Source organism: Sparus aurata, chromosome 18, assembly GCF_900880675.1.
Source record: "Sparus aurata chromosome 18, fSpaAur1.1, whole genome shotgun sequence".
Classification (NCBI taxonomy): Eukaryota; Metazoa; Chordata; class Actinopteri; order Spariformes; family Sparidae; genus Sparus; species Sparus aurata.
Genome location: NC_044204.1, coordinates 17543209 through 17570060, shown reverse-complemented (window position 1 = coordinate 17570060; position 26852 = coordinate 17543209). Strand labels below are relative to the sequence as shown.

Below are 26852 nucleotides of genomic sequence, written 5' to 3'. Positions count from 1 at the left end.
GCCTACATAGCGACACAGGCACAGGACAGGAAGCACCATGGTGGCAGTGGCGGTGGTGGTGGTGGTAGCAGACATCGTGTACCCTGACATCTCCTCAACATAGCACAGAATGAAGAGGAAAAGACAGTTGGCTGTACGTATTCACACACGGAAAGGACATTCCCTGTGACTCTTCACGACCACAGCGTTGAGTTTGAAGACTTTTCGACTCACCACTGTCTGATGGTTGACTTGGATCACCTCATCGCCTGCGTGGATCTTCTTACACAGGTCTGCCGGAGACTGCGGAGGCAGAAATTGAAGGAGAAAAAAGGAAATGGAAACAAAGTCAGGATACATTAAAGTGCGGATTCACTGTCAAAGTGGAATTTGAGATCACAGATTGTGTTTTGGTGGAGCGTAGAGCTTCCGACCGTGTGAAACCAAAACTCACATTCTCTGTGGTTCCGGTGATCACGTGGAGTCCATCATACGTTGATTTGATGTACATCCCCTGAAACATAAGCAGGGAGGCTTCAGTATAGAGTACACAGGGAGGTGTATGATATGTGTATTAGAGACTGTCCTCGTGAATGGTAAGGATATTAAAGGAATATGGAACATTTAGTGTCAGTCAGGTGTTGGTCTGCTCTCTCATTTTGAGTATTGATGATGGTGGTGGAGAGTGCTGTCTAAAGTGTCGGTACAAAATTTCCCACTGGTGTTCAGTTGGGTTGAGGAAATGATTGATGATTAATATAAATTGTGTACTTTTCAAACCAACCATTGACCTCTTTTGTTGTTTTTCCACAGATTTGTTCATGAAAATGTAATGATTTATCTTCACCTGCACTTGAAACTTTAACCCCCGAAGATCTGACGTGACTTTAGACTTAAAAAAGCGAAAATCATTCAAGTCTCAAGGTCTGACCTGTAGAAGTTCTGTAACAATAAATGATGAATAAAGACAGAAAAAGGCAGGTGTTGCAAATTTACACAGCCTTTCTCATTTATTTCTTAGCCCTATGGAACGGAGAGACTTGGATTCAGAAAATGTAAAAACACTGTCAACACTCAGAAATAGTTTGAGAGCGTTTTCAACCCCCAGCTCGTCAAAATCGGCAGCTTGATCTCAGTAACCTATGACACTTTACCTAACCCTTTAGTGAAAGTTATGAACAGCTCACACAATATGATAGTGTTTCTCAAACCTGTTCCTGCAGGCCACCTGCCCTGCATGTTTCAGATGTTTCACTGCCACTCCACCCCTGAATCAAATGATCGTCTGGCTCTGTTGAAGCCTGGTAATGACACAACGGGTTTGTTCTGGCAGGGAAACATCAAAAACATGCCGGTGGTGGTTGTGGTTTGGTTAGGTTTATGCAAAAAAATACTTTGGTTGGGTTTAGGCTCCAAAACTACAACTACAGTTTTAAGAAAAGGTACATACTTTGGGTCTTTACTCACGTAATGCAAGTAAACACATTTACAACCTGTCTCCTTTATAAATGTTCATTCCTACAGTTTTGCCAGGCTTGTTCCTAGTCAGGTGGTTAGAGTTAACACACTCTGTTGGAACCGCCAGAAAAACTGTGAAACTGTCTCAGACTCTCTCTGCCAGTTTGACAGACAGTACAGGTGTTAGACATGTTAAAATATTCCACATCTTAGAAGCGTCCCAGTAGCTTAATTGGTAGAGCGTGCACCACAAGTATGGAGCCTGTGTCCTCGCCACTGTGGCCCAGGGTTTGAATCCAGCCTGTGGCTCTTTGCTGCATGTCATCCCCGCCTTCTCTCCCAATTTCCTGTCACCACTAACTGTCCCATCGCATTAAAGGCACGAACACACCAAAAAGATTCTTACAATTTATGACTTTTATACATGCATACTGAATACACATTGTTGTCCTGCTCAGTGGACAAGTGGTTTGAACACAAGGCTCATGTACACTGGATCAGATGTTCAAATCCTGAGTATTAATAAGGCAGTGCAAGGCAATTTAAGGAATAGGCACAGTATTTTCAGCAGGAAATGCGTTTTTCTTGTGAGGTGTTATCTCACAACTGGGGCACAAACTCTGGTCTTTAAAGGGAACTTCCAGTGACTTTTCTCGCTCTTCTACACTACAGGTGTCCCTCAAAAAGCCACAATAGAAGGGTAATTTAGAAACGTAAGGCCACTGACAAGGCTGCAGTATTTGACAAGTTGGGGAGGGAGAACAGGCTGGAAAATGAAATAAATTCTAAATGCCAGTGCAATGTCACTATTTGACGAGTTGGGAATGACACTAGAAAAATAAATTTTAGGAGCAGTGAAACGAGTTGAAAGCAGAACATTATTATAATTAAGTATGACTTTATAAAGTTGTTAAAGCATATTAGCAAACATTTGCCTATTTACTCATCTAGCAGACATGGGACAATATTAACAAACATTTTATGTCTGACTTTTATGCTAAATGTCCCATTACATTAAGTAGCTTGTTGCTAACTTTGTCTTCTTGCTGGTCTGTGGTGCTGGACAAGTCGCATAAAGTGGCTTAAAGGGATATTCCGGTGTAAATTTAATCCATGGTCACCGTGAAACTGTGTTAGACTCCCTCTCGAGAGATAAAGTTAGCAGACCGCTAATATACGGAGTTTTATCAAGCTCAGAAATGACCGCATGACAACAATACACTGCAGTAAACGGATCCAAATATAAACCGCCACCAAAAAGCCACAAATAATGCTCAGAACAGCACCAAACTTCAGCAACAGTACAAATAGGGTCTCAGCACATAGTCTGGGACATCTAACCTCCGCTAGCTTAGCTGGATTTCTATTGGGAAGCTAAAAACAGATTTCAACTCTCCTCCATCAGCTTCCAGGTCGGGGAAGTCCCAACGCGACGATTACTGAGTGCGGTTAGAAATGCTCAATTCCGTTCTTTTCCCTGTCCGCTCTCGATAGTAACTGTTATAAACTGGTAAGTAAGACACATATGAACTTTGATTGCTTTTCCATGGAGTCATGATCATACATTTTCATCCTTGAGCCACGGAACTCTACTGCACTCGGTAATTGACTCGTCGGGACTTCCCGTCAACAGGAAGCTGCTGCAGAAGAGTGGTAAATTTTGTCAGCTTTTCAGTAGAAATCCAGCTAAGCTAGCGGAGGTTAGATGCCCCAGACTATGTGCTGAGACCCTATTTGTACTGTTGCTGAAGTTTGGTGTTGTTCTGAGCATTATTTGTGGCTTTTTGGTGGCGGTTTATATTTGGATCCATTTACTGCAGTGTATTGTTGTCGTGCGGTTGTTTCTGAGGTTGATAAAACTCCGTCAATTAGCGGTCTGCTAACTTGATCTCTCGAGAGGGAGTCTAACAGTTTAACGGTGTGTTAGATCATGGATTAAACTTACACCGGAATATCCCTTTAATGACATCTTCCTCCTGCTGCTGGCTGCTACTTAATACAAGGTTTTGGAGAGTAGAGTGAGTGGTCTATTTGGTATATATTAAAATATTGCTTGGTGCATCTTTAAAAACAACTCTGGACACACGTGTGCCCATGTCAGTTGCATCCTTACCAGCCCTTCGCTCGGCATGATGCTGGTAAGGTGGACCACCTCCAGGTGGGCGGACTGGGAGACCAGAGAGTCCGACGACAGAGAGATGATGTGGTCACATATCCCTGCTAAAGTCTTACACTGGAGTCGGCATCAGAGTTAAAGAGAGCAGGGAAAGAGGAAGGGAGAGAGAGAGTGAAAAAAAATGAGAAAGACAGAAAGTTATTGAGATTGGTTCTGGTCCACAAGGGATGCTGTGACCTAGCTGGAGGAGGTGAAACAGAAATCATTTCATCATATTGTTCCACATCGCCACTTCCATCACTCCAGCACACAAACTGTTTCTTGTCACAGTCTGTCCACAGGCATGCCCACAAGACACTGTCACAGACAGAACAACACATCACCGATACCAGCCAACCCCGAGGTGTCCGCATGACATTTTCTAACATCTAAATTACAGAGCACAAATTCAATTTGCTGGTATCTGTTTTTTTTCCTTTTTCTTTGGGAAGATAACGGCTATTTTTGCCTTCATGTCAACTAAACAAACACTGACGGTGGTTAGATTATCTGTCCTGTAATTTTTCTTACACTGCACTTAAATTCCTGAGTGTTTTCTGGGCGAAGACAGCAAATAAAAAGCAAGGCTTCACCTTGCCTTTGTTCTAAATAAACCTTGACTGTTTTTCTGGCTATTTGTACTGCATGGTCACGCATGCAAGTTAATTTATCATCAGCAGCATCTCGGCCTTCTAATCTTGGCTGACTGACTGCAGCAGGCGTACGGAGACTGTTACCCTCCCTGGTTATCCTGCCTCATCGCATCACCGCTTGGTGCACAGACACACACACATACACACACAAGACATGCATGTAAGAGAATATATGTTGGCAGCATTCACACAAACGGCATGACAGTGATGAACCCTGCATAATATAATCTTCTGATCTCAATCCTAATGAGCAATTACTGGATTATAGAATTATGATGAAATGAACAGAGATCATCAACACACACAGATGCACACACACACAAACATACACACATGATGCAAGCACTCTCTCTCTCTCTCGCACACACACACACAATATAGCTCAGAGCCTATGATTCATTCAGTGTGAGAGAAAAGGTGGAGGATCTTCAGTGAGCTGGCTATGTGATGCTCATGCTCTCTCTTTTTCACTCCGTCTCATACATCGTCTCTCGCTCACACACACGCACACACACACACACACACACACACACACACACGTAAATATACACACCACCCTTTTCTGGGTCAGTTACCTGAACATTACGCCGCCTGTTAATTTTTCTTTTTATACAGTAATGTTATGTTCTAGTCAATGTGTCCCCTTATGTAATGGGATACCCAGGACTCAGCTGCAAACACCAAACAATACTTGAAGTTTTAATTTGAAAAAATCTTTAAAGGGAAATTAATGAAGAGGTGAGAAATGTGTAAGGGGAAAATATATCTAATCCCGCCTATAGAGCCATTAAAAGCATGTGAGGTCCCCAGCTGGAAACCACGGCGCGCGACAATGTTGTGGCCCTGCATGCATCCTTCTTTGATCGCGTGGAGACTCTCAACTCCTCCAGCTCCGACACACCCAGCCTTGATCTGACACGCCTCCGGAGAATCAGAGCGCAGATTATAGGGAAGTTAACTTATGTGGCTGGCTGGCTGGAGTGAGATTTAAGAGCAGTCAAACAGAAAGCCAGACATAGTATGCTGCCAAATGGATTAAGCACTGGCTGCACACACACACACACACACACACACAACCTCTCCACATCCACCACCTCCCTCCAAAGCATTCTCCGTCACCCTTTCTTCCTCCTCGCACCTTCTTTTACCAAGCGTGGTTGTATAATGCATCGTCTCCACATGCACACAAATATAAACCGGACCCGAGACACAGAGGAAGATGGGGAGAGGGGGAGAGGAACAGAGAGGCAGGGAGGTTGGGAGGGAGGGAGGGAGGGAGGGTGGGAGAGTCCGGGAGGGAAAGGGGAAGAAAACAAGGGAAAGAGAAAACACACAACTAGGGCAGTCTTATGTAATTCCTCTCATCCTTATGCATGCATGCACATAAAAACACACACACTCATACACACTTCACGCTCCATCAGACACACAGACTCACACATGCTCATATCTTATCTCTCTCTTCTTTCTCCATCTCTCTCACACACACACACACACACACACACAATATCCCTGTCCATCTGATTGCTGCAGGACGTAGTCTGGAGGAGAGCAGAGTAGCAGTGAGTTTTGCATTATTGAGGAGAAGCTGACAAACGTACAACCACCACTACAGTAGCTACGACACAGCTGACCTGAGCACTGCACAGTTTCTGAATCCTCTTTCTGGATGCACACTGGGGACTCTCTCATAGGTGTCTGTTTGGATCAACCCCCCTACATACTTTACTTTAGTAATGTACCAATACCGTCATCTGTAATACTGTATTGGTCTGGTATGTGAAATGTGTATTTCTGTAAAAAAATAAAAATAAAAAAATAAAAACTGAAGCATTAACATATCAGATGCTAATGTATTAGCATCTGATTTTCACTTATTATGCAGACAGTCCTTTCAAAGTATCTACAGTTATTTACATTACTGTAATAACTAATGCATTAACGTGTGTGCAGTGGTGTGGTTGACATGTGGCTCATTTTTACTACTTGGACTAAATATTTCATTAAGCCCATATTATGATTGAGTTGTCTCGATCTATGACAAAACACTGTAGGCCATTGAAAGTATTATTTATCCTCACAAATAGCCTGTTTGAGAAAATGCACTAGATAACATTTCAACACTGTTCTAAAGGTAGTTATTAGCAAGTTATTTGTTAGCTGTAAGTCAGTCGCAGTAAGTTAGCAATTAGGTCTATATATCATTTGAGTAGGCTAGTAACTCACCAGGATAGTAACTAACTATTTAGTTAGCTAGTTAGCTTGCTAGCTTTGATTTCTGTGTCAATTTCATGAAATTGATTTCATCTTTAACATTAGCCTAGTAGTGGAGCAGATTAATGGCATATTTCAAGAGAATCGTTCACTTCGGTATACAAGCATGAAATTTGGTACAGATACTCTCTAAGGGTCACTTTTTGGGAAAAAGGCGTTGGCCACCCAAAAATTCAACATGGCGGCCATTTTTTCAAGATGGCCGCTATTTCTGTCAAATGCTCATTATGTCAATCGTTCCAACAGTGATGTAGGCATAACATTTTGTGAAAATAATCTCTTAAGAATGTTTTTTTGGAAAACACTGCTTGTCACTCAAAAATTCAAGATGGCAACCATTTTTCAAGATGGCCGCCATTTCTCTTGAATCCTTACATCAATTTTTCAAATGGTGATGCTATCATCAAATTTGGTACAAATATACTTCAAGGAACATTGTCATGGAAAAAGGTGTGTTTAATGTGTAAAGGAAGGTTTTGTTTAATAGAGATGAAGTCAATACACAACCAGGGCACACTGGTGACTTCACTGCTGTGGAACTCAGCATGGGGTTCAGAGTCAGCTGATCTAGTTTTACTTTCACTGTAGTTCCTGACTAGTAGTAATAGTATAGCTAAGTTTAGTGTCCCAAATGCTGTCTAACAGCCCCTCATCAATTAGCTAGTAATAGATGTAGTTAGATAGCCGCACCTGAATTGACAGGTTGTGCCAGTGCGGGAGAGCCGAGCCAAGGGTAAGCCGGGCATGACTTGTTCATGTATGCTTACCTGGAAGGTGTACAGATCACACGGGACTTAAATGGCATTGGATGAATGATCGGGCTAGGTGTAGGTGTCCCGAACCTAGTTGTATCCCATACCTGAATGTGTAATATGTCTATGATTGAGGTGGTAATACGATAACCCCTCTGCCTTACTCAGACAACAAACCCCCAAAATGGCTGATTGTGTGGCCTCTCTCATCTTCAGCAAATTAAGTCAATACCCTCCTGTTCTGACTCATAGTGATCTGGAGATCCTTGAGAAGTTTGTGGTCCTGCTGTATGATCGATCAAGCACAGCTGTTAGTGTAGATGAGGCTAGACTTGACATGTTTGCCTGAAAGCAGAGGCCATATGAAGCCATTCCTCCAACAAGAGCAGCTCTGCTTCAACACACTAAACGTGCTGTATATCAGGCAGGCTGCATATGGGGTCAAGCAACCCAGTGTTAGCCGGAAGCAGAGAGTCCTGCTGACTGGGGATGGAAAAAGCTTGGTGAACAATGGGTGGGGGGTCTTCTGGACAGCAAATGCCCCATTTGCACAAAGTTGTGAACAACTAGCCAAGTGTGGCTGCAAATCAGAATGCCATGGAAGATGCAAATGTTTTAGATTGGGTTTCACTTGCACAGAACTGTGCAATTGCAAATGTGAATAAAAAATTACGTAGCCTTGTGGTGGGCCGAGAGCCAATTTCCTGATTCTGGACCGTGATGTATATGTACACCTTCCTAGGTATGTTGCCCCCAGTACCACACTTGCTGACTGCCAAGCAGGGAGGCATTGGCTACCATTTTTAACAGTCTTTATTATGACTCGGCAGGGCACAGCCTCTCAATTTCAGGTGGACACTAACCACAAGGCCTTTGAGCTTGTAAAAATGTGAATAGAACTTCTGTTTTTTTTTCCAATCCTTCCTTTTAACTCAGTCCCAATGGAGTACATTTAAATATAATAATATATTAAAGCAACACCCACCTTGAATAATGAATCCTGAATTTTTGTGATTGCCTTTTTCTAAAAGTGTGGTTGTTAGAGTATTTCTGCTAACATGCATGTGTGCATCAGTGTACATACTACTGAAATGATGGCCATCTTGGAAAAGGTCTCCATCTTGAATTTTTTTATTAGCCATCCAATTTTTCCAAAAAGTGGCCTTAACAGAGTATTTGTGGCATATTTTCTGTATCACTATTTGGAAACAGTGGCAATGAACATAGGACAGGAATGGCAGCCATCTTGAAAAATGGTTTCTATCCTGAATTTTTACTGGTCACTTCCTTTTTCTAACAGTGGCCCTTCCTCTCTGTGGACTGCACCTTGCCGTGGTGGAGAGGCTTGTGTACTCCAATGAACCTGAGAGCTATGCCAGCGGGGATTTTATATCCCTGGCAAGTTTAACTAAGCCGGCCAGGTCAAAGGAGAGGAGGCGGACAAAGCAGACATTATGACTATTTGACAGAAATGGTGGCAATCTTGAAAATGGTCGCCATCCTGAATTTTTGAGTGGCATATACCTTTTTCCAAAACAGTGTTCCTTGAAGAGCATTTCTGCCTAATGTTATGCTTGCATCACCATTTGAACAATTGAAATAATTAATATTCGACAGGAATGGTGGCCATCTTTAAAAATGGTGGCCATCTTGAATTTTTGAGTGACAAGCATCTTTTTCCATTAACATGTCCTTTAGAGAGTATTTGTATCAAATTTTACGCTTGGATCACTGTTTGAATAATTGATATAATAAGCACTGAATAGCTTGAAGAGTATTTCTGCCTGATTTTATGCTTGCATCACCATTTGAACAATTGAAATAATTAATATTCGACAGGAACGGATGCCATCTTGATAAATGGCCGGCATATTGAATTTTTGAGTGGCCAATGCCTTTTTCCAAAATAGTGGCCCTCAGAGAGTATCTGTGCCAAATTTCATGCTTGTATACCAAAGTGAATGATTTTCTTACTAATCTGCTGCACTATAGATGGTTAGTTCTGATTTCTTATTAGTTATCAGTGAGTAGCCTTGGTTAGCAATTAGAGCAATTAGTTAGCAATTAGACACTTAAGCTACTTAGTTTGTTAGTTAGTTGGCAGATTAGTTAGCTTCCTGTCTAGTTAGTCAGTTGGTTGGTTAGTGAACTAGTTGGTTAATTAGTTGGCTTATTATCTTGATAGCAAGTTAGCTGATTAGTTACCTTACTATATAATTGGCTATTCAGTTATCAGACTAGTCAGCGAACAGATTAGTTAGCTTCCTAGCTAGTTTGCAGATAAATTACCTCCCTAATTGGTAAGTTGGCAGGTAAGTGTGTGTGTGTGTGTGTGTGTGTATTCCTGTGTGTGTTCCTATGTGCATTGTGTATGATTCCATGTGAAGTTTCACTTCACTTCTACTAATTTCTAAAACACATAGTAAACAAGGATCAGCAAGCGAGCAGCATCTAAAAACAAACGCCTCCTCTCTCTCTCTCCCTTCACGCTGTCTCTCTATTTCACACATAAACCTCCCACACATAACAGACTTAGTCATGTGTAGCCTTTAGTCTGGCACCCAGGGTTTTGTGTGTGTGTGTGTGTGTGTGTGTGTGTGTGTGTGTGTGTGTGTGTGTGTGTGTGTGTGTGTGTGTGTGCGTACGTATGTGTGTGTGTGTGTGTGTGTGTGTGTGTGTGTGCGCTTATGCACAGCCATTAAAAGATCTGAATTTGCCTGATGTCACTGCACTGTGTCATTAACAGGCCTGTACCACCAGCCTTGGTTCCCCAACCAAAAAGCTACGGGGGGGGAGTCCTTCTGATAGGGGAGACACTGCATCAGGGGGAGAGCAACATCTCGAATACATGCATATGATTTATATGATGGTTTAGTTAATAGAAATATGTCACATAATTTGGTATGTAGCACTTACTGATAGAACATCTCATCTGGGATTTATTTCTTGGCATAAAATGCTCAGATATGTTTCTGTGGGCTCCCCCTGCCAACATTTTATTTGGTTTCCTCCACCTGACCTTGAATGGCAGCAGGAAGTGTCCCAATCCAACTGTCAGCCTGGATCAGACACTAGCTGCTCACTCGGTTTCAAAAGTGGACACAGACAGTTCTCCGTCATACATGCATGCACTCTCACACTCACTCACTCACACACGCACGCGCACACACAAACACACAAAAAAATAAACTGTGTTTAGCTCAGGCCTCAGGCTCTCTTGCACTTTAACGTGAACAATTTTGTGCCTCAAATTCCCACAAAAAACACAGAGTGCTCTGGCATGCAAACACACACACTAAAAAAAGACAGTTTCTACAGGTAGAAATTAGATTGTATAGAGCATGGTTCAATATTTTGGTTTGCCTTCTTACGCAGAGTTAGAAGACATGATTGACACCACTGTCATGCTGGTACAATGAGCTTAGCTTAGCAGAAAGAACTGCTAGGAGAACTGCCAGCTGTCCAAAGGAAACAAAATCCATCTACCGGTACCTCGCCAACCCAGTTATTAACGTATATTACCATGCTATGTCTTGTTTGTTTAATACGTACAAAATCAGAAGTATAAAAAACGATCACTGGTGCTTTTACGGGAGGTTATGGGCCTGGTTGCCTGGCAACTGTTTCCATTGATACACTTCTACACTTTGGTTTTGTGTAGATTAGCATGAGAAAACAGCTATAGCATATTAATTAATGAGCCTTAATTAAATCAATAACAGGTTTCCACATGTGAGAAAAAGCCAATTACATATGGACCAAAGTAATTACAATGTTTAAATGTAAATTCACACAATCACGAATGTTTTTTTTTTTCCATTTTCACATATTGAATTTGGGTTAGATGTGAAAATATGCAATTAATCTGCAAATAAATCTTACAGTTAATGATGGCTAACATTGGTTTTGAATTGTTGGTGTAGGTCTTTATGGTTGTATTGCAGGTGGTGATGGAGGTTGGTTGTGTTTCCTCTAGAAGTTGCAACAACATCTCAGCATGTTTTACACACAGTACTGTAACACGTTGTCTCTCCTGAATCCAACATAAATCCATATAGCAGAAGTGTTGTTTCTGTTCACCAAAAGGGCTTCGTCGACCACATTTTCATCGCTTTTCTCTCCTCTCTCAGCCATCATAACCTGACGACCACGACCAAACTGATGCAGATTAATTTTGTCAGGGTAGTTAATGGCTAGCTAGGGCTTCATCTGATTGGCCCTTGTATCCAGGGCTCCGTCTTATGTTGGCATGCTCAAGCTGCATGCATGGCGCATGTAAACAAAATGAGTTTTCTAATTCATCGTGTGTCAGGCAGTCTCTTGCAATGTGTTTATCGCACATGTTCATATCGCAATGACCATGAAAATTCGATTTATTGGGCAGCCCTTGTAAACAGACCTAGACTAGATGTTTCCCCGTTACCAGTCTTCATTCTAAGCAAAGCTGCAGTAACCGTCTAATGGCAGTATGGCATTGAACTTCTCATCAAACTCCTGGCAAAATAATGGCGAATAAGCGTTGCAAAAATGAGCTTTTCTTCTAATATACCTAGGACCTTATTTGACTTTTTTCTGAAATTATGATAAGGTACTTTACACAATAAGTCAATACCTATGTAATATTGAACATAATGCTTTGCAAGCTTGTGTGTGATGTGTCCAGAGAAGGAAGGATGCGTTGAGTTACAATTGATATTTAAATACAAATCTGACATTTTAAAACAAAAACTTACCACATGGAGTATCTTGTTCTCTGTCTCATACACAGTGCAGTCCTGTAAAATAGGAAGAAGATGGTAAACGAAAGAAGAAGAAAACATGAGATGGGGAAACGTCAATGTGAACATCCGCACAGAAGCACAAATATCTCTCTCCTCCAAATATAACAAGTACGAAAGAAGAATAGGAGAAATGAGACGGGCAACAGGAAGAAGGATAGATGACTTCTTTGTCGATTGAGGACATCAGCAGTCAGCTATTTTATTTCTAACCTTCCCATTATGCTCCGTATATTTTAATCCAGGCAGACTGAAACATTGGATTGAGCAGTTTTGGAATCGACTCTGCTTCCTGGAGCTCCGTGATCCTCTGCAGGATTTAGAAACTACATTATTTGAACATGACAGATTGTTATTTAACGATAGCTGATAGTTAATCTATTTCTGGGAAGGCAGCCCACTGAATCCACCAGATGTGCATGGTAGAAGCTAATTCATCTGTTTGATGCATTAGAGCGGTCAGTGCTGCCACCTTTGTCTGTCACGCTGCACCCTGGCAGCCACATGTTCATTTGGCCCATTGTGGGCCCATGGTGGCCCTTTTCTCCTTCTTCTCCTCTGGCCCTTGCAAGAGGGGATGGGTGTTATCTGCTCAGCTCCAGGACTCACTCTGGGCACACGTACAAACACACTCTCACACACTCTGAGCAGGCTCTTACAGGGCGGACAGGGACGGGGTCCAGAAGAGCAGACATAGTTTCTGTCCAAACAATGAGATTTCTACGGTATCAGAGTATGTATGCATGCAGCGACAGTTGTGTTTATTTTCTAAAGTGCATCTGTGTGTGAAAGTGTAGTGAATCTACAGTGGGGGAGTAGAAAGAGGACAAGAAATGATGGACTGACAGACCCCTAGTTCATTCTCCATCAGGGCCCACGAGTGAGGCAGAGGATGAGGCCTAACAGTGAGTCAATGAGTACTTTGCCCAAGGCTGTTACTGGGTGATACTCGTCCCATCAGCCACACTTGCAAACAGCCGGTGGCAGTGGACATATGTTCCACTCTGATCAAATCTATTGAAAAGAGCTATAGACCAGAACTAGCTGCGTCCATATTGATGTGTCCAATCCAAACCCACTTTAGCTTTACCCTTCCAACTCATTCACAACCTGTATTTTATGAGTGTAATGAATATGGACACATGATGGATTGTGTGATGCATGCATCCCTGTGTGTGTGTGTGTATGTGTGTGTAAGCACCTGTTGTACAATAGTGGTTAATTCTAGGCAGAGCTGCACAATGTTGTTCTTCAGTAATGAATACTCTGTCACACTGGCAAACGGAGACCTGAAGCAGACAAAAAAGAGAGAAAATGTTAATAATCTGAGGAATTAATCTGAGAATTTAAAGGTGCAATACATAGCTTTGGGGAAGTTGAATCAGAAGAGAAAAATCTTTATTGTCAAAATCACACTTTAAGCATGTAAATGTTAGCAAAGCACATTCGGTCAAGTGTCTTTTTGAGAATGTAAATTTTTCCATATCTGTGTTTTAATTAAGCTCCTTTCATTTATTTGCTAACAGTGTGATTTTAGAAGCTGTGATAGAGCAGTGAGAGGGACAAATAAAAGCTATGATATGCTCCTCTCAGAACACAGGAGCAAGTGATAAAGACAAACAACAATATTTGGTTTCATATCACGGCCAGGAGGCTTTGCAACCCGGGGGTTTACTAAGTCTCAATATCACTTTATTTCTATGTGTTCAAATGTGTTCTTCATATGGTCCCTTCAGCTGAAAACACACAAAACATCCGTCCCTATCCATTTATGCATTATGTTACTGTATGTAGTCAAAATAACAGGAACGCCCGATAATGACATGCAGCCCCACAATATAAACTCCCTCTGTGAAGCATATGATGTTCCATTTTTGTTTAAACTTTGAGACTTTAAGGTGTTCCCATTATTTTGTCCACTGGCTCAAGAGGCCTGTGAAGTTAATAACAGATGTACTTGAACAAAACAAACCCACTGTTGGGTTTAATTTAGTACAACATTTTGGCAAATATGTGTTTTTACTTCTTGTGGAAACAGGGGGAAATGACTAGCCTGGCCAGCTCTGTCCAGACTGAAGCTTATATTTTATGGGCAGATATGAGAATGATTTTAAGGTTCTCATCTAAAATATTTTCCACCATTTCTTTAAGTTATTACAATAGTTATTTTCTCTATGAGTCTTTCTTTTAAGGCATTTTGGTGGATGTCTGAATATCTGTCATCAAAATATTAAAATATCAACAACTGAGACAATAGCTGAGTTTTAAAATGAGACAGAGAGAAAAAGATATTATCACACTATGTTATTTTGACGAAAGGAAAACTGCATTCATGCTGAAGTTATAACAATGTTGTCATACATTTGCGTAGGATTTCTACATATAGATTTTTATGATCAACATTACTTCATGAGAACTGGGGATATTGTCCAAAAAAATATAACACAAACTCCAAAAGTGGTTTTATAGCCTCAGGTGTGGTCTCTACCTGTCGAGCCAGGCTAAGAGGTTCTTGGCTGCACCAATCAGATCCACCACCGAGGTAAGAAAATCATTGGGTAGCCTCCGGGAAGCTCGTCCATCGTAGTGTCCGCCCCTCCGCCGGCCCAGGATGAAGTTCTGGAGATTCTTTGCTGAAGCGTTCAGCTTGTGTGACAGAGTCCGGAGGTTCTCTGTCTCGAGGCCATAGTTCTGTGGGAAAACCAGACAAATTCATTTTAGAAGAATAACATTATCAGACGTTTTTTAAAAAGCTTGTGCGGTGTTATGGTTTGCGATTTCACTCGCAGCCCAATGTGTACATTCACGCTTCACGTCTATTTTCTTCCCTTTCATTCATGTAATTACCTTGACTGTGTATTGGGGCTATGAGCGCTGCCAAAGCGCGAGTGACCTACATTCAATACTGTACCTGAACGCATCTCCTGTAGAGGGCTGGGACTGCTGCTTCTGTGCTAACGTTGCTGCTTTTGCTAAGCAGGCTGTGTCAGAAATAACTGTTTCGAGGTTATTTGTGGCACTGAATTGTCAGATCAACGGTTTAAGGATTAGTTTTCAATTTTGTCAATCTATCCAGGAGTTGGATGAAAAGTACTACAATCATATTTATGTGTTAATTCTGACTGAGCTGCAATCAGGACATGGTTAGTTTAGCCTAAATACTGGTGGCTCAGAGAAACAGAAAGACGCTCCCTCTAAAGATGAAAAAATCTAACTACAAGCACGTGTTTTCCTTATAAGTTCACTTATTAAAAGACTGTACTTTATACCCAAGTTTCTTTTCACTCAGTTTCTGCAAAGGCACAATGGTACAGCACCTGGCAGCCTCACTGGGCAAAAAGATGAGGTGAGACAACTCACTGCACCCTGCAGTTGTTCGAGAAATTTTCAAACCACACAACTCCCCACAAAGTGTTATTCTGAGTTTAGGGATGTTGGCAGACCCCTTTTTTTAACTATGGAGACGGCGAGGCTAGCTGTCTTCCACCTGCTCTGTATGCTAAGCTAGGCTAATTGCCCCCTGAATCTAACCCCATGTTTAATGCAAAGACATAAGATAGATACTGATCTTCTCACTTACTCTCATCGATAAAGCAAATGAAAATCATGTTAACGATGTATTGATATCCCAAATATCAGATATCAACGGTATATATCACCCACCTCAAAGAAACATTTAACAGCTGTGTGAAGGAGTCACGTGAAACTGATGCAATATGTTATATATTACATATTTGTACATGTATTTCTGTGGATAAGGTCAATATTTCCACAGGTTTCATATGTTGAACAGAGATATGTTCTGTGATTCGTACTAGCTCTGAAACACCATTAGCATTTTCATAAAACAGCAGCTCTCTGCACTAACACAAGAACACCAAGCCGGTCGAGTAGCCCATTACTGCACTGTGACCCTCACACACACACACACACACACACACACACAAGCAGACCCACTGAGCCACATTGCTCAACATCCCAAGGCACCTCTAGTCATGTCCTGCCTGACAGAGCCTGATTCCTGCTGACACAAAGGCTACACATACACACACACACACACACACCCTTGTATAGCCAGATGTACAGGTTTAGCTAGACGTATCTATTCCTCCTCTGCCTCTAGATCTATTCTACACAGTCACGACCACAGTGACTACAAAGGAGAGAGGGTTTTACAGTGGCAGCGGAGAGCGAGAGAGAGGGCGAGAGGGAGAGAGAGAGAGAGAGAGAGAGAGAGAGAGAGAGAGAGAGAGAAAAATGAGGAACTAAAGAGGCAGAAGACAAGAGGGAGAGAGAGGAAGAAAAGAGCACCCAGCTATGCATCTCACTGAAACTGGGTCATGCATACACTGCGTTCTGTATAATCTTCTGTTTTCTGTGTGGATGTACATGAACTTGGAGCGTACATGTTTGCACAGCTGTAATTAGCCTGTCCTATGATTTGATCTGAAGCTGTGTGCGGCGTCTCTCTCCGGGGGGACGGAGCGTTGAGATGTGAAGCGGGGGAATAATGCCCTGCGTCAACTGTCTGAATGACTGTGTGTGGAGATTGAGAGGAGAAATAATCTGAGCGGTGCGTGCATATGTGTGCCTGTGTGTGTCGAATCAATACAGTAAGAGGGCGATGCCATTAGAGCAGCCACCCCTCCACCTTCATGTCGATGCGGTTGCCATAGCAGCCATGTGTGGAGTGGCCTCTCCTCCATGCTGATATTTCTGCCATTGTTCACAGAATCACGCTCAGGCTTCGTTGATGAAATGTTTATCAAAGGAGGGCTTCACCATCTAATCCTTTTCTTTTCAAAAGTACAGCTTTATTCAGTCTCTATGAATCAAGATATTATTGATCGTGCGTGTGTTGCTCACAGCGTTAAAGATGTGGGTTCACTGCTCGACTCAGGCGGAAGAGCTTTGTATAATGAGTGAATTTCACATTTTTACTGCAGGTTCTTCTTCTACACCCAAAACAAGTCGAGATACACTTTTCCACGACAGGGCATTTTTCCATAAATAACAGCAACAAATAACAGCTGCTTAAAAACAGAATGAAAATTATGAAGCTATGCATGGTTTTGATTTGTTTGCAATGGCCTTTTTGGGACTGTTGGTTACCCTTGAGCAGCAACTAGAAGAACAAACCACTGGTGGACTCGGGGGTTTCAGCTGCAAGTGTCCAAGGGCCCTTTAAAGTGCCCTTCCAGTGGACAAAACATGATGAAGTATCCTGACCTCACAAGAAATATATCACAACTTGTGGTGCCCCTCAAACATCCTGAGTCCACCCCTGACACAAAGCTACTAAAAGACCACCTGTAAAAATACACACACCTGCAAGTTAAACACAATGGCAAAGGATTCAAGAAGTGTCGAGCGAGTGGATGGGTAAAGCGATAATTGGGGACGCTACTTCAGCATTCAAGATTGTTTTAAACTTCCCTGTATTTCCTGTCTAATTAGCTCAAATGCTCAGATGCAGATGAAAAGGACTATAAAAATAAATCGTGGCCAACCATTTAATAACACTCGCATAACCAAAAGGAGTTTAAAATCAGCTTGGAGTCACACAGGGAAGCATTGAAAAGGACCCAACATAGAAAGCTGACTCAGAGTAACAGGAGGAGATGACAGAGTGAATCACTTGCTCAGAACAAAAGAGGAACAAAAGTAGAATTGTGGCATAGTTCCAAACCAAGAAAAAAGCTACATAATTATTATTATAATGGATTGTGCCAAGATATTTTAAGTTTCAGATCTTTAAGTGTCAGAGATTATTTGGTTTTTCAGCTGTGTGTAAAACGTTTGGGTCGAGAGGCAGAACATCCGGCGTGTTTGTCTGAGGTATTTTCCAGCTGCTCAGATTGATCAGAAACTCTATTCCTCATAGATGTGAATATTTTGTGACTGTGTTTTAGCCCTAACAGAACACTTAAAGTCACAGGGTGTATTGCTGCTTGTTATGCAGTAGAGAATAATAACTTTCCTGAGGCACTGAGTAGGAAACAGATGGTATAGACACTGCTGTTGGATTCACGATAACTGAATGGCACTGCTCGATGTTATGGTCCGGATGATTGTTACACCTAAGACGGAAATAAATTTAGGTCTAGTATAATAAAGCAAAAAGATAAGTGGCACTGCAACAGAGCCTTGGGGGGCACAGCAAGGACTGCTTGAATCTGAAAGGTTGATCTCAACTTCATTCACTGAACCAGAGGGTGCATAAATGTCATAAAGAGATAACCAGGACTCAGTAAGATGACATGCAATATCAACAAGATGCCAACAAAAGAATGAAAAGACATACATTTTTCTTTTTTTTACCGAGACTTTACAAAGAAGTTAACTGAAAACATTTTATTGTCATTTAATCATTAAAAAAAGTGAATGAACACAGTATGTAAGTCTGTGAGAATTTAAAATAACTTGAAATGTATTATTGCAGTACTCAGTAACTGCACACTGCTACCTGTCTGGTAGAAATATTTACAGCTTTCTGATGTTATTTCTTTTCAAAGGAGCAATATGTAAGAACTTTCATTTAAAAAACATCAACAATTGACTTAAATTGTCAACAGAATGTGATAAAGTAACAGTTTTGTAGTTCTGTTGAAGACTGCTATGTAATGTGTTGCAGAGATATATACTGAAGTTAGCATGCTAACCAGCGAGCCCCGGGCTGGGAAACCCCTCTCTGGGTCTGGGCCCTCTCTGTAAACACCAACACCCCTATAGTAATCTGGCTAGCTGCATGGTTAACTGAGCTAACAAGCTAACAATAGCTACAGTCATGGATGTAATATAAAACATTTAGCAGCAGTTAGCAGTTACTCTGCTGAAATGATGCCCCATTTTTTAGGAGTATGGATTTAACAAGTGGCCAATTCTTACATATTGCACCTTTAAGTCGCTCAGTCCTTACACTTTTTATGAAACTTTAACTGTCTTTAATGTGTGTCTTTCAGTTCAGATTTCGGGGATGAAGAGTCACTTTATTCTTAAATTATGCCCATTTCCCAGCACATCTTGCTGAATATTCCCTGCACCCACAGAAACCTACTTAGCATAGGTGCTAGGGGGCAAAATCTTGACTGCATAGACATAAAAGAGGGGTCTTTTCCACATTTATAGTGAGACTGAAAGCTCAGTCAGCGCTTGAAAGTTGCATTGATCCACAGCCACAGAGGCTCCCCCCCTTTTTTTTTTTTCCTGCAGAACGAGCAGAAAGTCATAACAGTTGAGCCAGGGGAATGGGGTTTGGCTTTTCTTATGATGGATTATATTGCTAACGACGGTGAATCTTCCCTTATTATCCAAATATTCAGTGACTACAGATATTATAGCACTGTGTCCCTTTGTTACCTGGGGAGTACAGTTAATGAGAGCCAGGAGGTCAGTTGAGAGTTGCTTTCCCAAGGCTACCTCAAAGCATAGTTCTGTTTTCTTAGAACTTACTTTTGCAGTCTTGGCCTTCATTTTTAATCATTATGAAAACTTTTAACTCAATAGAATAATTGCTGAGATATAAAAACACTGCAACTTTGCTAAAACGAAGTCCAAAAGGTAAAGAGATCAAAAATAGAATGATCACGATCATCTTTGCACATGAAAACTGTGTATGTACACACCCATGGCAAGTTTGGGTACAAGGTTACAAGGTAAATGTATTGTCAACACATGGGTTTAAAAACAAAACTATGTTTGAGTCTTTTGTGGTACATCTATGATTTAAAGGGAGTGTTGATGCCGAATTGAGGAGTCCCTCAGAGGGGGAATGATCTGTAGTCTGATGGTATGACAGGATGCTTGTATCTTTTGAGGTACAATATGTGAGTGTTCTATTCAAAAGCCCAGAGTGTCACGTTTGTCAATTTATTTCATGGGTGAGATTGTGTTGAATGCTGAGCTGCAGTCAACAAACAGTTTTCTGATGTAGGTATTCTAGGTGTGTGAAGTATGAGTGAAGTGCAGTGGATATGGCACCCTCTGAGGATCTGTGGGTTATGAAAGCATACTGGTGTGGGCAAGCCCGGATCCCGAACCGGGCCGTCTGGGCCGCGGCCCGGGGGCCTCGAGCTACCAGAGGCCTCCGTCACTTAGTGTTTTTTTTTTTTTTTCTTTTGAGTAGACCTTATTAAGTGTGTGATGAATGACAACGTTATATCCTACCGGATTTAATTGCAAATAAAAATATGACTGATTGTTTGTTTTACTGTCTGTGTCTGGGCGATGATGGAGGAAAGGAAAAACATGGGAAAAAAATTAAAGCGGTGGGTTAGGGTTGGGCCACTAAATTAAAAGCAAAACAGGAGAGGGATAAAAGACATTCGCAACTCCGGCAGGGCATTCCGAACATCTCAAGCTTTTTCACCGCATCTAACTTTAACCAGTAGCGTAACATCATGATGATAGGGTGGGCCGATCAATAATGGGCCGATGGACGGCCATTTATTTATTTATTTATTTATTTATTTATTCTGCGCCTAGACGTTTCTCTATCGACCCCAAGAGAGTGAGAGATTGGCGAAAAAATCAAACGGAGCTGTCCGAGGAGGACAGCAGCAGGGCCAGGCTGCCTGCTGGAGGGAGGAAGAAGGCTAGCGAGGAGCCTGAGATAATATGCGGGAATGAGTTATCAGCAAACGGGCACGTCACGAGAGAGTGTCCCGCAAAACGATCAGGGCGACGGAGAAACAAATGTCAGCCACCGTGAGTGACAGCAGAGATGAGGAGTTTGCAGTGAGTGCTGGTTGGCTGAATCGTTTCCTCCGCTGCAACAACTTCACCTGCAGAAGACAAGTATTGCCCAGAAGGATGCCAGAGAATTCACCGAGAAGCTGGAGAAGTTTGTGACATTTTCATCCCGGATTTTTGAGAGGAAGGAATTAAACGTCTGTCCCAAATAAACGCCTGGTCTGTTAAGTGATTGAAACAAATAAACGCCCCGGCTATTGTTTGGTACTTTACGGTATGATAACTCTCCCGGCCGGGGAGAGAGACACATCACAGTGCTCAGCTGCAGACACATCAGAGAGGTGACGAGAAGCGACTCATCATGACTGACAGGCATCAAGGCCACTCAGCGTTACCTTACTGACCCAACCCCAGATATTTCATTCACAAAAACAGGGCCTGCGGCAATTCTGAACAGCTGTTTTTTTTTTTCCTCTTTTTTTCCTTCCTTCATGGGCCCCTGACGACGTCTGGGCCTCGGTGCAGCTGCAGCGCCGATACTTACGCCACTGACTTTAACGGCATCAGTGTCAGTGAAGAGCAGGACCGCTACCCGGCAGATGCCTCCACTTCACCAGCTCATCCACAGCGGGGTGCCTCGCCCTCGACTGAGACAGTGTGACAGTCCCCTGTTCATTGGCGGCCCCACCCGCATCTTTGACCAGCCTGGACGGCCCGCCTGACGGCCGTGGTGAGGCCAGTGATACCGCGGATGATCCCGTGACTGATGCTGCGGATGATGCCACGGATGACAGCAGGGACCTGCCAGTGACAACGCCGCTGGGACCGGCGGCCCCCGAAGCTGAAACGGAAATGCAGGAGTGGTGCGAGACGACTACGGATCCGGCATTGTGGAAAGACACAAGCAGCGATACGATAAAGATCATTCTTATTCAGAGAGGCGCTGCAGAATTACATTATTGCAGGTCTACCTACCCAGCTTCTGCCAGGGACAGAACTATTGGAGGTAAAAATAATAATAGCCGACACACATACACTGCATGTGCTGAGAGTTGTGTTGAATTAATCAGTGTGAATTCTGTTTAAGTACAGGAGTTTCCAACAACTACTATCCACACTTGCGCAATAGTAAAGTAGTTGTCTGTTGTGTTAGTGCACATACAAGTGTGTGTGTGTGTGTGCGCGCGCGCATGTGTAAGGGCCTCTAAGAATCTGGCCCAAGGGCCTCTGAATTCTTAATCCAGCCTTGGGTGTGGGTCCAGTATTGGCAGGGATGTTATCTTTGATGTGCTGGAGAACTAATTCTTAAAGCACTTCATCAGAAGGGGCATGAGAGCCACAGGGCGTTAGTCATTGTGACTAGACACAGTAGACTTTTTAGGTATACAGGAAAAGTTAGAGCACAAAGTCTGTCTGTAAATCGATAACTGATCATTGATGACTGCTTAGGTAATATTTCACTGTGGACCTTTATATTTGATTTTGACTTGGCACTCTGTTTTAAAGCCAGTCTGATCATCTGACTACTCATGTTTATTCCCCAGATGTTATCATATAAGTGTGTGTGTGTGTGTGTGTGTGTGTGTGTGTGTGCGTGTGCGTGTGCGTGTGTCCTGTTGCAGGACATATGGTGATTGCTGCTCTGGGACACCCATTCCCATGCGGGGAATGTTTGAATGAGAAGAGGTACTGATTAGCACACACACAAGCATGTGAGCATACACGCGCTCTCACACACACACACTCGCACACATTCAAACAGCCCTAACTAATCCAGCCATGTGTGCCTGAGAGATAAGGTGCATCCTGCATACTCTTTCTACATACTCTCTCTCTTTCTCCTCCTCTCGCTTTCCCTCTCACTCACCCTTCGTCTCTCTCTCCCTCCCTCGCTCTCTCTCTCTCTCTGGGAGAGTAGCAACTGATTCCCCTAATTCCCTAATCCTGAGCAGGGCCACTGCACATATAGTCAGCAGTGACCGAGGCAGTACACAAAAAGCAGGACCCAAATGAGAGAGGATTTTTCCAGCTATTTCTTAAGCCAATATCAATATCAGGTTTGGGGAAATAAACAACAACCGAAATATAAATGGTTCAACCTGTGAGAACTTGTTTAGTAGTTATATGAAACAAAACTGTTCTCTCTCTGTCTGATCTTAAAATAATTCTGGCAAAGCGAGAGAAAATTATCATTGTTTTTCTTAAAAGTGAGTCCTCTTTTTAACCTACTTGCACATACAATTTGATCCAAAATATAGATTAGATATAGATACATGAGTTTCACCACCAAAACCACAACAATGTATTTCTTTGAAATCATTTGGTTTTTCAACAAAAACCTAACCCTTAATTTAACTAAATAATATTGGCAAGCAAAACGCTTACACACAAACCAGCCAGAAACATGTTAACAGCTTCTTTGTCAATTTTTTTAACTGAGTTGTTTACTTACCTTTTGTACTCTGTTCTTGAAATTACATATAATTTCTTTAAATAAAATAGTTACTGAATAAAGAACAAAGCTCTTAAAGCTAACAAGATCATGGGACAGTAAATTCACACAGTTTATTTTGGTGTAGATATGTTAGCTTCTATTTTGGACTCTTTGGATCACCATTCCCACAAAGGTCAGCGCTCTCAAGACAGCTCGCAATTGTTCAGCACCGTACATGTGTTCATGTGTTAAAGTTCTCCAGAGTTTAACTCACTGAGCAAAAGCACTTACAGATTAAAATGGTATTAATTTGGTGTATCACAACATTTGGCCATTTTAAATGCTGTCGTGACCGGACCAATACTCTACTGAAGTACCACAAAATAATTGGGGGTTGAATACCTGGTCCAATTGACAGTTTTTTATGGAGCAAATCGATTAAATCTAATAAATAGTTGGTTCATTAATTAACTAAAGTGGGGTGTGCTAATACAAAACTTGTAGAGGCCTACTTTCCACCCAACCTGCAATCTGGATAAGAAAGAAGAGCAGCAGCCTCCATTTTTTGTCTTTACCTCCAATTAGCTGATAAAATACATAACATTTTAATTGATCTTACTCTTCTATTTTATTAAACTAGTGTCAACCATCACTGGAATAATCAGGAGGACTATTAAGCTAGCAGTTTTAATTGAAAACACTGATGGCTAAAGCAACTTAGCACTAGCTCTTTTTCCCCTCGCTGAAGTTAACTGTCTATTTAAAGCTACACCAGCCAGTGTACCTGATATTAATCTTGCGTACACTATATCACAAAGCGTACTGCTGTAGCATCACCTCTTGCAGCAGTGGCTAAAGCAATTTAGCCGTCAAAGACGACGCAAACAAAGTAAGCAAGCTAACACTAGGCTAGTTAAAAAACTACAAGTGAGGGCTACTTCACAAACAACTAACTTAGGTTTTATATAGATTGTATGTTGTTGGTCATTGTTGCTTTTTATTCAAATGTATATACACATATGTGTACTTCTATGTTTGTAACAGTTTTGTTTTTATCTTTGTTCAGATTTGTTGGCCTTGTTTTTTGCTGAACAGCTATTTCTGTGTGTTAAACTGTTGTTGGAACTGTGTTAGTACAACTTAAAACCAAAGTCCAAGTCCTTGCGCATATTTGTCCAATAATTGTAGTTGTGATCCTGATTAAACTATTGATTATTTAAGAATATGTTCAGTTATGTTTCTGATTTATTTGATAATCTTTTCAGTGCTCTTTCTCAAGTTTTTGGGCTCCATAATTCTGGCTCAGGGTAGTCCCAAACACACAGTAACACACACATATCCAGTACCTGCATATACATCACTCCTGCCTTAGAAGGCCTATTACAGATAGAGAGAAATAATGTCAGTTCCTAACAAAGGCTGACTGACCAGGGCACAGAGGAGGTCGACAGCTTCCAGGATGAGCTCTTGATGTCCTATTCTAGTGACACCCAGCTCCTCCAGCTCCTGATGGGTGATGTGCAGCAGCTGCTCTCCTCCCATCTGCTCCCGCTCGAAACTCTTCACGTACTGCTGGAGACAGTCATCCAGACCTGACGACAACATAAACAGACACAGGTTAGCCAGTGCTGAAAAGGATAAAATGTTTCTTTTCTTTTAGTGTTATGGGGAGCTTTCTAGCTTTCCAGAGACACAAAAATGAGTGGGAAATATTGATTATTGACTGAGAGAAATGATTTGAGTTCCTTTCTGTGATATTGTACACTCAGTCCTGGTCCACTTAGATGCAACACAGACTTCAGGCATGAGTGCAGACACCCACACAGGAGCGCACTGTGAATGTGCGCTTTATTCTCCCAAATGGAAACAATAGACAGCCAAGAGCCAGAAATTTCATCAATGCTTTATTTGCAACTCACTAACTGTCACCTACAGAACACAACTGTTGGTTTGGCTTTTTACAATATCTGACGATGATTGCACACCAACACCATACTGTAATAAGACTTCCTTTGATGCCACTGCTTAAAGAGTCAAAGCAATGCATACTGAATGTTTTTTCGCACAGAAAAATCTGAATTTCATCCACATTCTGAGTGATTAAGGGTGTGTCCACAATATATACCTAGAGAGATGTGACTAACACATTGAAGTATGACTTTCCGCTGTTAAGTTGTGGCTGCCTGCCATGCAGAGAGCCAATCAGCTGCACATAGATGAGGTGGGTCCGGGATGCTATCGATCACTAGAGCCTCGGGCTTTGAACCAAACAAAGTCAGCAGAAAGCACACCTCCCCACAGACCTAATGAACAAGGCTGCTCAGAAATGAGCACACACAGAGCAAAAACACACAAGATGGAAGCAAATCCACATACACATAGGCAGAGAGCAATGCAAACAAGTACACTCTGCCTCTTTGTGAACATACACTCCAAACACAATCACACATACGAATACAATTACAACTGCTGTTGCTATTCAGGGTCTCGACGCCTCTGTGGAGGCATGTTGTTAAAGCCAAGTGGAGCTGTGAGGAAAACACTGATGCCCAAGGGAAGCGATGCTGACAGAAAGCAGACAGTGTGGTAGCACCTTAACACAGTCACCAATCACACACACACACACACACTAAAAAGAACGAGCAAAAGGCATCTTGCTCTCGGTGTGCCATGGGACACAACAGACAAAATATAAGCCTACTGTTGCTCTGAGTGACATGGACAAAACAATCCTGTTACATTCAGCGCAGAGGAGCAATTTTGAATCTAGCACATCAGTGGGAGGCTCTGCTCTGTAGCACCACAAGTGCAAATTGTTTAATGGAATACATTCCCTGTGGACAATCACTCTGATCCCACTGTACAGTCATATGTGTTTTGCATATGTTAATACAACATTGTTTCAGGCGAGGCTGTTATAAAATCAGGTTTGAACACTGAGGACTGTATGTGAAATCAGTCAGGTGCATGTGACGGCCTGTTTGTGCACAATCTGGCATTATAATCAGATGATGCTTAGCAGTTGTTAAATATTAAAACTGTCTCAAAAAGTGAGCTACCAGCAATGGTGTAATGTAACTACATTTACTCAAGTACTGTACTTGAGTTTTTTTCTTAGAATGCAGACGTGTCCTTTAAAACTTCCCGCACATTGTTACTCTTGTAAGTTCGACATTGCCCTCTGCTTTGGTCAGGCTAAAGTGAATTATGTGAGAGGGGTTGTTCATGACCTGTCTACACACAGTGCATTGGAGATCAGAGCCACCACAAATTAAAAAAAAAAAAAGGGCTCTGATTGGTCAACAAGCCGGGAGGATGGCCTCTGACTCGACAGCATAATGAATGGTGAGTGAACACGGCAAGAAAACTTGGCCAACAACAGCAGTAACTGTTTTTAACACGGAAAGATGGATCAATGTGACTGAAGACATACAGTGTTGAATTCATTGTTGTGGATTTATTTAACAAATACTCCTCAGAGGCAACGTAGCTGAAGCGTGAGCACCAAGCTTCTAACAGGTATACAATCAAACCAGAGTCTTCGTTTGAACATCACAACGATTAGGGACATCAATCAAACCCAGAGTTACCTTTTGATAATGTCCATATGTCGGACTTAGCTCATCAGTCCTTTTCAAAGCTTTGTGGCGAGACAGATTCACACAAGCAGCTCAGCTG

General features: G+C 42.0%; 1 protein-coding gene across 4 annotated transcripts in view; it reads right to left on the bottom strand.

Annotated features, from left to right (window-relative positions):
* LOC115569083 (connector enhancer of kinase suppressor of ras 2) overlaps positions 1-26852 on the bottom strand; it is a 75262-nt gene that overhangs the window by 33242 nt on the left and 15168 nt on the right. For all 4 annotated transcript variants that reach the window (XM_030396995.1, XM_030396993.1, XM_030396994.1 and 1 more), the window contains exons 2-8: positions 24603-24766; positions 14538-14740; positions 13251-13338; positions 12005-12046; positions 3551-3670; positions 434-493; positions 214-282 (exon numbers count right to left, since the gene is read on the bottom strand). In XM_030396995.1, the coding sequence (XP_030252855.1) occupies positions 214-282; positions 434-493; positions 3551-3670; positions 12005-12046; positions 13251-13338; positions 14538-14740; positions 24603-24766 (746 nt within the window). The remainder of the gene's footprint in view (positions 1-213; positions 283-433; positions 494-3550; positions 3671-12004; positions 12047-13250; positions 13339-14537; positions 14741-24602; positions 24767-26852) is intronic.